We start from the raw sequence: 13,323 nt of genomic DNA on the forward strand, positions 1-13,323 counted from the left end.
CAGGTGGTCTCGCCTATGCTGCTTCAGCATAGCGTTGGGTTCGTTCTCTTGCTGACTTCCCTCGTTTTGTTTTTAGCATTGACAGCATGACTGCCCCTTTACGTTTTTAGCCTTTTCCCTTTTATTGTTCTGACTTTCCTGAGATGTCACATTAGCGGAATGGACCACATTTGAAACAAGGGACTGATGACCTTGCTGTTTAGTCCCTTAAACCTTAAACCTCAACCTCGCGCTGTGATTGGAAGATGCTAGGAGCACAATATTGTACGCAAATGATGAAGGGACCAAGGTAGTTTTGATTTGCCGCGAATTACAATAGAATTCTACTTCTGCTGCCCATACGTATGCGGTAATCTATCATGGCCGACTACATTCCAAGCAAAGAATATTTGTCAGCAGCTGGTATTTCGAGAGAAACCGGTCGCAATGCGCCTCTGAAGGTTATTACTGGTAGGCCGCGACGTCGCAGGAACGTTGCAGTGGGTCAGTGGGACGAGGCAGCTCTGGATTCTGTGCAACGCTGACTGCACAAAAGTATTTCGAAAATCAGCTGTGCGCCGTCAGTTGTCACAGTTGTTCGCGTGGGAAATGGTACTTAAACAATTCATGTCTCCCTTCCAAGCCTAACATGAAGGGGTTGAACTCACACCTTCATTTTCAACGCCGCAGAAAATTCTGCAATTACTTGTTGTACGGACACCTCAAACGTGCAAACTGCTTAACAGAGAGCTAACAATGGCCAAAGCTACATTTGCCGTTACTGACATCTTTCGATCACCACGATTAACATATCTGAACGTTCCGTCTTGGAGAGCCATTCTCAGTATCAGTTCACCGTCACGTTTCGGACGGGAATTGTTTCTAATTGCCTATCCGGACCATTTTGACTCTACGGTACGGCCCTTCGAAGTCGTACAGTCAGTTTCCTCGGATAGTTCGTTCTACGTGAATTACGGGAAGACGTTCACTGGCAAAGCGTCAGAACACGTGGCAGCTTCTGGGTAGAGCCTCTGTGCTTGATGAGACTGACGTGGCACGGTAATCGAGCGATCATTATCCCGGGGCAGCTCGATTTCCGATCTCTCTGAGGATGACATAAAGTCCTGGGGGACACGCAAAAGGCTTGAGTACTTCAAAAGGCGTAACACTCAACATCTATAGAAATGAATAGGGCCGTTGTAAATCTTAGACTAAATGTTTCATTAGCAAGGCCGATAAAATTCCTGATGGCGTAACTTTTCTTAACTGACGAGTCTCCCTCTGTTGTACCGATGAGCTTCCAGATATGAGTATAGATGTTACAGCTGGGCCGCCTTACCATAAATAAGTTTTAACAAGTAGTAACTGTAGCATTCTAGTATCAGAGACCTAGACGAATAACAAATATATTTGTAAACAGACAATGCACAGAATCTAGTTTCTGTTTGAATCGTAATTCTAAGTGCTGTAGATCTGATAAATCTGTTTGTACGAATCTACAAAGGATGCACGTATCAACTCACAAACCTCAACAGAAATGCATAATGTTACTAAGAACCACATCACTCATATTTAAGTACATTTATTGTGTCACGACCGGTTTAGTTCAATGATGATCATCAGGTGAAACTGCCAACAGTCTTGGAAACAAATTCTCAAATTTTCGTTGAGTAGCACTGTCTAGACAGTGTAGCGTGCACCGTTGGAAATGCCACCTGATGTTGGTTGAACGAAACCAATCTTTACGCAATAAATATACCTTAATACAAGTGAGGTGGTTCTTAATAACATTAACGTGAATCTGCTGTGATGCACGAGATGGTGAAGGTTAAAACATGTTTAAGCTCGTATGTTTCTTTCCCCCCCCCCCTCCCCCCTTCCTGACGTTTCATTTTTTTTTTTCCTTGCTGATGTTTTAATATGCCACCATAGCAAGTTTTCAGAAAAAGTGTTGGTCTTTACCATCATTAATAAACTCTTTCTGTTTGACATTCTTGCTTTTAAACTCGTCACTGAAGGTTTTGCTGGTGAAAAAGCAGTAAAGGCGTGAAAGCATTCAATATCGGCAGCAGGGTGGTGGTAACTGCGATCGAAATTGCGAGTTGATTCGTGGCGCGGCGGCTGTCGGTGCGTGGCAGGTGAGCTGAAGATACAATGGAAGGCGCTCGATGAGGCATTCGTGCTTCCCGTCTGTTTGCCTCCCGTCACGCGGAAGACGTGGCCGCCGTATTTCTGCGCGCTGGCGGGCGATGCCAAAGACCGCGCTCCACAACAACGTCCTGTCATACGTCACTGAGTCCCTTCAAATAAAAAAATCTACATTAGCTTTAGTAGCGAGGTCGTCGATCAAACTGCTTAATTCGCCCTCCCATACCTACATCTGCAGCAACTGTGCTGTTTTACATTCTAAGCACAATACACGCACTCTGTCATGTTACAATCCGATGTACTTAATTCCGTTGTTTAAAAACGTTTGTTGATGAATGTCGTTGTTGGGATGTCGCTCATTTTCGCTCCTAAATAATTATAGAGCAGAAAAAGCCTTCTGTTCGCTCTGTACCATGTTAAACGTCTAGAAGTTACGATCACGTACTGAGACCAGCGAGGTCCGAAGCAAAGTCACGAAAACTGTTACTCAAACTCTACTAGGTAATCATAATGTCCACTGAAGGGCCTGTCAATATATTGGTCGTGTATTCCTAAGAAAAGCTGGTACAGATGCCGTCTTGGAAATTGAGTCAACTTCCCACACTTGCAGCAGCCTCTGCCTCTACACGGAATGTTTTAAAAAAGGCACATGTTCCTACAAGAGATAGTACTGGTCAAAACTACAAGAAAAGATCCTATACGATGTTTCCGGAAACCAGTATCTGTTGAGAAATGGACCGTTAAAGATTCATTATTCAGAGGCTGTATTTTATTTACAAACGAGGCACCATTGACATGAGATCACGTAGGAAGTTAACACAATACGCACGTGCACGCATATGTACACTGAGGTAACAAAAGTCATCAGATAGCTTCTAATATCGCGTCGGACCCCGTCTTGCCCAGTGTGGTGTAGGAACACGACGTAGCATGGAGTCGAGAAGTCGTTGGAAGTCCCCTGCAGAAACACTGAGCAATGCTGCCTTTATAGCCGTCGATAATTACAAAATGTTGCCGGTGCAGGATTTTGTGTACGAAGTGACTTTTAGATTATGTCCCATAAATGTTCACTGGAATCATGTGGGGCGATCTGGGTGGCCAAACCATTCGCTTGAATTATCCAGAATGCTCTTCAAACAAATCGCGAACAGCTGTAGCCTGGTCGCATGACATCGTTCTTTAGGAACATGAACACCATGAATGGCTGCAAATGGTCCCCAAGTAGCCAAACATAACTCTTTCCAGTCAATGATCGGTTCAGCTGGACCAGATGACGCAGTCCATTCCATGCAAAATCAGTATCAAAGTATTTAACAGTAACAAACTCATAAGAGCCACCCACTTTTCACTGTTAACAGGTGTGTCACCGATTTCTACGATGAATAACTTGTTCACAGTATGAAGAAGGCTCACTACAGACCATACCCCCCTCAAAGGATAAAGACAGTATCTTGTGTGAAGTGTAATTTCCACGTGGATAATGGTCGTAGGGAATGACACGGGATAGATCCTAAGACCTGAATGCACACCTGCCCCTCACAGCTTGTGCTCTTCCATTATCGATTCCAGGGTGGTGATACCCCACATCTCTCCCCAGTCATGTAGACGACCATCCGTTATAGCCACAGAAGATCGTAATTTTCCGCAGTCTATTTCATTCTAGCCTCACCATTAACCATCACATGCACAATTCATAACTGACGTTCACCTCAGACAGCAATATCTCTTGGGGTCTCCGCAGATTTCTGTGTGTTGATTTATAAGAGTTTAGTTAGTCCATTCGAGATAGGCTTTCACTATACTGGCTCGGAAACAGGTAACAACTTGAAAGTACTACTTCCTAGGCCCTGAAACACAGACACACAGACACCTCTTTCCGCAACTTGAGTAAAACGCTTGTTTTTAGCCATTATAATAGTGTGTGAAAAATATTACGGCCATTTTTAATAAATGAGAATTTCATTTTCCTAAGTTTGGTAGAGAAGGGAAGTGAGTGGCAGCAGCTGTAAAAGAATTTAATGCAGTTAAAGATTAAAAAAATAAGCATAAAACTAAAATGAGGTAAAAGTAATTTAACATCGAGGAGCTTGCTTCGAAACAGACGCGGGTGTTGTTGGTGATAAGAATAGCAGACAAATGGCCATAGCTGTGATGTATCACTCCCTGTCAGAGTGGGGGATAGTGTCTGAGTTTGAAGGAAAGGGATTTTCTGATACATGCAGTAACTCCTTAGGGTTGAATAATGATGGACATATGGTGAGGTTTTGTTCTTAAAATTTACGAAAGTATGCAATTTTTTGAGATATTAGAGGAATTTGAAGAGACGAGAGACTAATAAGCTACTATAGGCTTAAAGTGGAAGACGAAAGACGGATACAAGCATCTAGGTGTAATTCTCCCACCTTGATTTCTTCCCGGAAAATTTGAGAGTGTTAAGCACTGAGTGGAATTAATGCTTTTACATAGGCATTCAGAAGGATGTAGGTTGCAGTAGGTACTGGGAGACGAAGGAGCTTGGACAGGATAGATTAGCATGGAGAGCTGCATCAAACCAGTCTCAGGACTGAAGACAACAACAACAACAACAACAACAACAATAACATAGGCATGCGTACGGTGAAAGGCAGCTACCAACGTCGCTGGAACCCGTCGATGATGGGCGATTATTGCTGGTTTCTTCTTAGGTAGTGACGAAGCAGTAAACAAAAAAAAGCATCGTTGTCGCATTTTTCGAATACCAAAGAAAATTAAAGTTCAAGGTGTTGTGAACTAATGTAGAGCTTCCACTGGTATCGTGTACATAAATACATATTAAATAGTATTCAATTCTGAAGTTCTGAAAACAAATTTATTTATTTTTAATTCTGTTAATGTTCACCAGTACTGTTTTTGATTCCTCTCAGTATCTAGGAAATTAGCGGTGGTTGAGGAAAACGGATTTTTACCAGTGATTTCAGCAACCCAAAATTTGGCAAATCCACCTATTTACAGACCAGATCCAGAAAAAGGTTAAATTTGTTGACAAGTGTTATTTTTATACGGATACAAACAGATGTTCTGACTACAGCTACATTGGCAGAGGTCAGACAAAGGCTTCGTGCTTGTTAATGGTGGAAAAGTGGACTCCTCTTGGCCAGTAAGTGAGCAGTTTGCTTTTGTCAAGCTATAGCTACACGGTTAGTAAATGAAACTGCCATTTTTCCGCTCGAGAGACTGTAGTACTAACAGCTTTTCCATGTTGACGAATCATGTGTAATCCTTCACTAGCTTCCGAATAGTGTCTCACTTTCGTGGGCGAAGATGAGATACAAAAGAAATACTGATAGTGCATCAGGCCTTTCCTCAGTCACTTTGTATACCTACACTACGGGCCATTAAAATTGCTACACCACGAAGATGACGTGCTACAGATGCGAAATTTAACCGACAGGAAGAAGATGCTGTGATATGCAAATGATTAGCTTTTCAGAGCATTCACACAAGGTTGGCGCCGGTGGCGACACCTACAATGTGCTGACATGAGGAAAGTTTCCAACCGATTTCTCATACACAAACAGCACTTGACCGGTGTTGCCTGGTGAAACGTTGTTGTGATGCTTCGTGTAAGGAGGGGTAAATGCGTACCATCACGTTTCCGGCTTTGATAAAGGTCGGATTGTAGCCTATCGCGATTGCGGTTTATCGTATCGCGACATTGCTGCTCGCGTTAGTCGAGATCCAATGGCTGTTAGCAGAATATGGAATGGGTGGGTTCAGGAGGATAATACGGAACGCCGTGCTGCATCCCAACGGCCTCGTATCACTAGCAGTCGAGATAAGTCATGTTATCCGCATGGCTGTAACGGATCGTGCAACCACGTCTCGATCCCTGAGTCAACCGACGGGGACGTTTGCAAGACGACACCCATCTGCACGAACAGTTCGGCGACGTTTGCAGCAGCATGTACTATCAGCTCGGAGACCACGGCTGCAGTTACCCTTGACGCTGCATCACAGACAGTAGCGCTTGCGATGGTGTATTCAACGACGAACCAGTGTGCACGAATGGCAAAACGTCATTTTTTCGGATGAATCCAGGTTCTGTTTACAGCATCATGATGGTCGCATCCGTGTTTGGTGACATCGCCGTCAACGCACATTGGAACCGTGTATTCATAAAGGCCATACTGGCGTATCACCCGGCGTGATGGTATGGGGTGCCATTGGTTACACGTCTCGGTCACCTCTTGTTCGCATTGACGGCACTTTGAACATTTCAGATGTGTTACGACCCGTGGCTCTACCCTTCATTCGATCCCTGCGAAACCCTACATTTCATCAGGATAATGCACGACCGCTTGTTGCAGGTCCTGTACGGGCCTTTCTGGATACAGAAAATGTGCGACTGCTGCCCTGGCCATCACATTCTCCAGATCTCGCACGAATTGAAAACGTCTGGTCAATGGTGGCCGAGCAACTGGCTCGTCACAACACACCAGTCATTGCTATTGATGAACTGTGGTATAGTGTTGAAGCTGCGTGGGCAGCTGTACTTGTACACGCCATCCAAGCTCTGTTTGACTCAATGCCTAGGCGTACCTAGGCCGCTATTACGGCCAGAGGTGGTTGTTCTGGGTACTGATTTCTCAGGATCTATGCACCCAAATTGCGTGAAAATGTAATCGCATGTCAGTTCTAGTATAATAAGTTTGTTCAATGAATACCCGTTTATCATCTGCATTTCTTCTTGGTGTAGCAATTTTAAAGGCCAGTGGTGTACTTCACCAGTAACATTTCAGGTAGCCCGCGCTGTAGAATTACAGCTTAGAGTGTTGACGGTAATAATGTGGTTCACATGTGCACGAGAGAGAGTGCAGCACTGGGGATGGCCGACTCTGCAGTAGCCCTCCCTCCTTTCACCCCCCCCCCTGCCCTCCCCCTCCCCGCCATTCTCTAATCGAATTAGTAAAAGGATAGGCTGTGTCAGTCCTCCGGCAGAGCCGCGTCCCGGGCGGCAGCGGCTACGGCTGCGTCGCGCCAGCAGCAGGCAGCCGGCAGGTAGAGCAGAGCAGAGCAGAGCACAGTAGCACAGAGGGTAGATCGATGGCGCCGCTGCGGCCGCACGCGACTCTCCAGCGCGGGCGCCCGCGCCTGCGTCTGCAGGAATGGCTCCTTTCGCCTTCTGTACAGCGCCGCCTAATTCTGGACGCCAATTAGTTGGCCTCATTTGCTTCTCTTTGGGCAAAACTTCGCGCACTCCTCCTGTAATGAGGCACGCGATCGCGGTTTTCAAGTGGTTCGTTTCAGCGCTCAGAGAGGAAATTGCTGTAAGGTACTGTGGTAGGTAGTTGACTCGGTCATGCACGCTTACCGAAGTCAGACTTGGGTGTAAACCAGAAAAATACACGTAAGGCCTCTAACGCACATTAGCGCGCTGGCACAAATATTCAATCAATTTCCGGTCAGATGGTCGAAAAGTGCCGTAAAAAATATTTGTGGCACTCTTGTGCGTAGACAGACTAAGAGACGCACCAATATTGTCCTCGACGGTTAGTGTTCATCAGAGACTAGGGGATCGTCAAGAGTGCCACAGGGAAGTGTGATAGGACCGCTATTTTTATCCATATAAATTTTCTTATCACTCTGGTGGGCTGCCGGTCGAGTTCACTTAATCAAGAGTTTAGTCCTATTGGAGACGATCAGGCGAAGGACTGATACCGGGTATCTCTCTGCAATTGAAACGTCCCCTTTGAACAATTATATATGACTGTCCTTAAACTGACACACAATATTTTTATCGCAACGCAATCTGACTTTCAAAAATCCCTACAAAAGAATGGCCCTGACTAACATTAACCTATACCTTTCACAAATCACTTACCTCACAAAAATCTTCGTTACTCGAACTAGTGCAATACAGCGAGCGCCACTACTGCCAGCTAAATCAAAGATTCAAACTACGGAAGGCACTAACTACTGATTGGCATAGTTAGCAAATGAAAGATTTTAATAGAGAACAAACAATGTATTTACCTTAACAGTGTTGAAAAATCATAATATACATAGCAGTTCATGACATCCAGTCTTACAAATTTCAAAACTCCATTTCTCTCCCCACATCCACCACTGCTGGCGGCTCACCTCCAACTGCGCAACGCTACGTGCTGTTCACATCAGCTGCCAAACACTACAATGACAGACAACAATGCAAACTAGCCACAGACTGCACACAGCACAGCCAGTGATTTTCATACAGAGCGCTACGTAACGTTGCCAATAAGAAAACATAAACAGCCTACTTACACAATGATATAACCAAATGTGAAATTGCTATAAATGGGTAGTGAATTCTTAGACGTGACACATTACGAATGTTAACCTGATACCCCAACACAGAGGCCAGAGTCATAAACCCTAAATCTGTACATAGCTCTACACAATATGAGAGAGAATTCCCATTGTCTTGCATTTTCGTTGGAAGCAAATTTCAGAATTTAACTCAAGATCCAAGTGATGGCACTGTCATTGACACTATGCCGGTCTTCAGGGATAGTCCTGAATCGTCTTGTAGCAGGAAGCAGTAACATATCGTTGTCAGAGTGACAGTGGATGTTTAAATAGGAGTATTAATTCAGTGGTAGAATAAAGATTGCTGCCTTTGAATTCACCTAGTCGCACAGTGACGTCAATGTCATAAAAGTGAATACAGCATACTGTTCAACATGACTGAGATACTCTCCACTCATAACATTTAATTCGAGATGTGTCTGAAAATTTCTTCCGGAGGCGAAGTAGCCCACATAACTGAATATATGTGAAATTACCGTTCAGTGCAAATGGTTCAAATGGCTCTGAGCACTATGGGACTCAACTGCTGAGGTCATTAGTCCCCTAGAACTTAGAACTAGTTAAACCTAACTAACCTAAGGACATCACAAACATCCATGCCCGAGGCAGGATTCGAACCTGCGACCGTAGCGGTCTTGCGGTTCCAGACCGCAGCGCCTTTAACCGCACGGCCACTTCGGCCGGCCTTACCGTTCAGATTGTGGTTAAGTTTCTCATATGAATATTTATTTATTTATTTATTTATTTTATTTTGCGTATGGCAATACAGCGACAATATTTTATATAAGTACAACAATATGTAAACGAAATGTAAAAAAACAAACCAATGTGTAAATAGTACATGTGTAAAAAAAAGCAATAGCACAAAAGGGTAAAGTACAAATACTCAAGACAAAATAACTACACGTTAAAAGCTTGGCAAACCTGACTAGAAACTCATTCATATATTTAAAGCTCAATATCTAGATTGCACAGCCAATCCAAAGCAGAGGGTTTCACATATATAACCTCAGAGACAGGTCCAGCGTATCTTCTTAAGGGGCGTTCCTCAATAATATGGCGGACGTTTTGTTCTGGTGCTCCACAGTCACAGGCTGGTGAGTCGCATAGGCCTCACTTGTACTTACATGCATTGCATCTTGCATGGCCCGTTCTGATACGGTTTAATTTAGTCCAGGTACATCTCTTCAGGTCAAAGCCCGGTAATTCCAGAGTAGGATCTTGGATACCTTGATTATTAATTCCAGAAATGCCATCGCACATTCACTCATATGAATACAAGAACGGGAATGAATATATATTTCGTGTCGTGACACGCGCATTTAAATTCACACTTCTCGCTACAGTTCCCATTAAGAACTAAACGAACATTGAAGTGGAAAATTGTCAGTATCCTGCCTTGCAGAAGACTACAGTGTGTAGAACAAGCCTTCCTTTAAGACAGCATGAAGGTCTCGTGCGTTTGGTGGCGGAGATACGGCGGCGTTGAAGTTAGACAAGATGAGATCACAAACCAACTTTAATTTCTGCCGCGCAAACGGATGGCATATGCCGCTCCTTTTGGGCTTTATTAGAACAGGTACTGGCGTGAAATCACGTCACGTATACGGAAGTGAAGTAATTCTAGCAGGCAGACCGCGTAATGCTCTTCATCTGTTGTTATGGGAATGTGGCACAGCCATACCCTCCACACGTTAACAAAACTACCCTCACACGACTCAACAGGCGAGCAGTTCGTTATGTCTTTAACTACTTGCATAGGCGACATTTGCGTACATGACTTCGTATTAGTGAAGAAGGCTATAAAAGTCATTGTTAACATACCTGTCATTTTAGTTTTGTTGAAAGGGATAAGAATTAAACATTGGTGGCAAATCGCTTATCGCTGTGAATTAAATACAATCTGAGCACTGTATCTCATTTTCATCTCATAATAGATACATCAAAATTTGTCTTTGTATTTTAATGCATGCGACCATGCTATGAATAGACAGGAGAGGGGAGAAGCACTTTTCCAGCGTTGATGCAATTTCCATAGAGCGTATTTTATGTCCGCTACTTAGGTAATTTTTTTCTTTTAATTTATTGGCTTTCAGGAGAGCACATACACCCATCTCAACAGCGGAATGACATTTATGACCATACAAACGTTAGGACAACACAACACCCAGTCCCCGAGGAGAAAATCACCGTCCCGAAGGGAGAACAGAACCCGGGCCGCTTACCTAGCAATTCGCCGCGGTAGATAATTTCCTTATCCGAAATACCTGCTCCTTCACTTATCGAAACCAGCCAGCATAAATAAATTCTATTCCAATAAATTTTACAGTAAGATGTGCCATGGCCACCTTTAAACACGTCGAACAGTGTACTACTACTACTAATGCTGCTGCTGCTTCTTCTGCTGCCGCCACCGCCAAGGAAAGCAAAATCGATGTGGGATTGCGTCTGTCCACTTTAGCACTGCTCCGCCGCCTTCGTATCACAGCATTGACTGCCAAAGCCGGACATTGTCATCATTTGGCCTTACATTGGTTAAAAGCAAAACGTTACAGCTCTCGGCTGAAGTGTCCCCCCAGTACGCTTAATGATCGTGCCTTCGTCTTGTTGCAGGATGGCCATGGAGACGCTGGCGCAGTCGCCGAACGCGCGGATCTGCAAGACGGTGCTGGAGAAGTACATGCGACTTCCACAGCCCGACAACAAGGTCCAGGCCACGTACATCTGGATCGACGGCACGGGCGAGAACCTTAGGGCCAAGGACCGCACGTTGCCTTCACTGCCTAAGTCCATCAAAGGTGAGTCTGCTTAGCCAGATTATCAATCAGTAATCGTCATAAGTAAATACACTGAGGTAGCAGAAGTCGTGAGATACCTCCTATCATCGTATCGGATCTCCTCGTGCCCAGTGTAGGGCAGCAACTCTGCGTGGCATGGGCTCAACAAGTCGTTGGAAGCCCCTGCAGAAAAATATTTAGCCATGCTGCCCCTATAGCTGTCCATAATTGCGAAAGTGTTGTTGATGAAGGATCTTCTGCACGAACTGATCTCCCGATTATGCCTCCCCCCCCCCCCCCCCAAAAAAAATGGTTCAAATGGCTCTGAGCACTATGGGACTTCTGAGGTCATCAGTCCCCTAGAACTTAGAACTACTTAAACCTAACTAACCTACGGACATCACACACATCCATGCCCGAGGCAGGATTCGAACCTGCGACCGTAGCGGTCGCGCGGTTCGACTGTAGCGCCTAGAACCGCTCGGTCAGTCTGGCCGGCGATTATGCCCCATAAATGTTCCATAGGAGTCATGTCGGGCTATCTGGGTGGCCAAATAATTCTCTCAAACTGGCCAGAATGCTTTCCAAACCAATCATGAACAATTGTGGCACGGTCACATGGTGCATTGCTATCCATAAAAATTCCAACGTTGTTTGGGAACATGATATCAATGAATGGCTGAAAATTGTCTCAGAGTAGGCGAAAATAGCTATTTCTAAACAATGATTGGTTCAGTTGGACCAGAGGACCCAGTCCATTCCATGTAAACACGGCCCACACCATTAGGGAGCCACCATCAACTTGCATAGTACCTTGCTGACAACTTGGGTCAATGACTTCGTGTGGTCTGCACCACACTCGAACCGTACCATCAGCTCTTATCTGAAACAGGGACAATTCTGACCAGGCCACGGTTTTCCAGTCGTCTAGAGTACAATCGATACGGTCACGAACTCGGGAAAAGCGCTGCAGGCGATGACTTGCTGTAAGCAAAGATACTCGCGTTGGACGTCTGCTGCCATAGCTCATTAACGCTAAATTTCGCCAAACTGTCCTAACGGATACGTTCGCCGTACGTCCCACACGGATTTCAGCGGTTATTTCAAGCAGTGTTGGTTGTCTGTTAGCACTGACATCTCTACGCGTACGCCGCTGCTCTCGATCGTTAAGTGAAGACCGTCGGGCACTGCACTGTCCGTGGTGAGAGGTAATGCCTGAAATTTGGTATTCTCGACACTTTCTTGACACTATGCATCTTGGAATATTGAATTTACTAACGATTTCCAAAATGTAATGTCCCATGCGTCTAGCTCCAACTATCACTCAGAGTTCAAAGTCTGTTGATTCCCGTCGTGCGGTCATAATCATGTCGGAAACCTTTCCACATGAATCACCTGAGTTCAAATGCGAGCTCCGCCAATGCACTGCCTTATTATACCTCGTGTATGCGGTACTACCGACATCTGTATATGTGCATATCGCTATCCGAAGACTTTAGTCACGTCAGTATATAAACGTTCGTGAGCTTAAGCCTGCCTCGACCTTTCTCGTATATCTCGAACTAAGTTTCACATGCTTTGTGCAATATATCCAGAGTGCATCATCGTAGTGGACCACACAATCGATGCAGCTCCTTAAATTCCTTTTTTAAAAACAAAAGTAACAATTGTCTTAACAATAACTTCCCAACTCCCGAAATTAGTAAAGCATAGACTCTGACCTATTTAACGTTGTAAGAGGTAAAACAAACTACGTATTTAATGTGGTTTCCAGGGTAGTGACTAGTGACCTGTAGGCAGAAATGCTATCAGAGCTGTCCGTTTCACAGACAGGAAGAACAGTGTGGTGACTGACAGATTGTGGCCTGAGGCAGCTCTGAGATGAACCCTCAAGGGCCCACACTCTACTCCCTAACGTCAGCGATCGCTCCATCGCTGGGATTAATAGAGCCTCGCCAGATCAGCGCAGATTACTTCGTGGCTGTGGGATCCCCAGCGGCTAGCCACGTCGGCAGGATCAATGTCCAACAGGCACGGCAGCTGTGATGGCCGTCTTGTCGCTTGTGCCGCGCTGAGTCAGCAGCAAGGAGAA

General features: G+C 44.9%; 1 protein-coding gene across 4 annotated transcripts in view; it reads left to right on the forward strand.

The window, feature by feature from the left end:
• The window catches only part of LOC126188069 (glutamine synthetase 2 cytoplasmic-like), a 423,240-nt gene that overhangs the window by 339,396 nt on the left and 70,521 nt on the right, over positions 1-13,323 (forward strand). For all 4 annotated transcript variants that reach the window (XM_049929519.1, XM_049929528.1, XM_049929545.1 and 1 more), the window contains exon 2: positions 11,068-11,252. In XM_049929519.1, coding sequence (XP_049785476.1) covers positions 11,068-11,252 — 185 coding nt within the window. The remainder of the gene's footprint in view (positions 1-11,067; positions 11,253-13,323) is intronic.

Source organism: Schistocerca cancellata, chromosome 1, assembly GCF_023864275.1.
Source record: "Schistocerca cancellata isolate TAMUIC-IGC-003103 chromosome 1, iqSchCanc2.1, whole genome shotgun sequence".
NCBI lineage: Eukaryota > Metazoa > Arthropoda > Insecta > Orthoptera > Acrididae > Schistocerca > Schistocerca cancellata.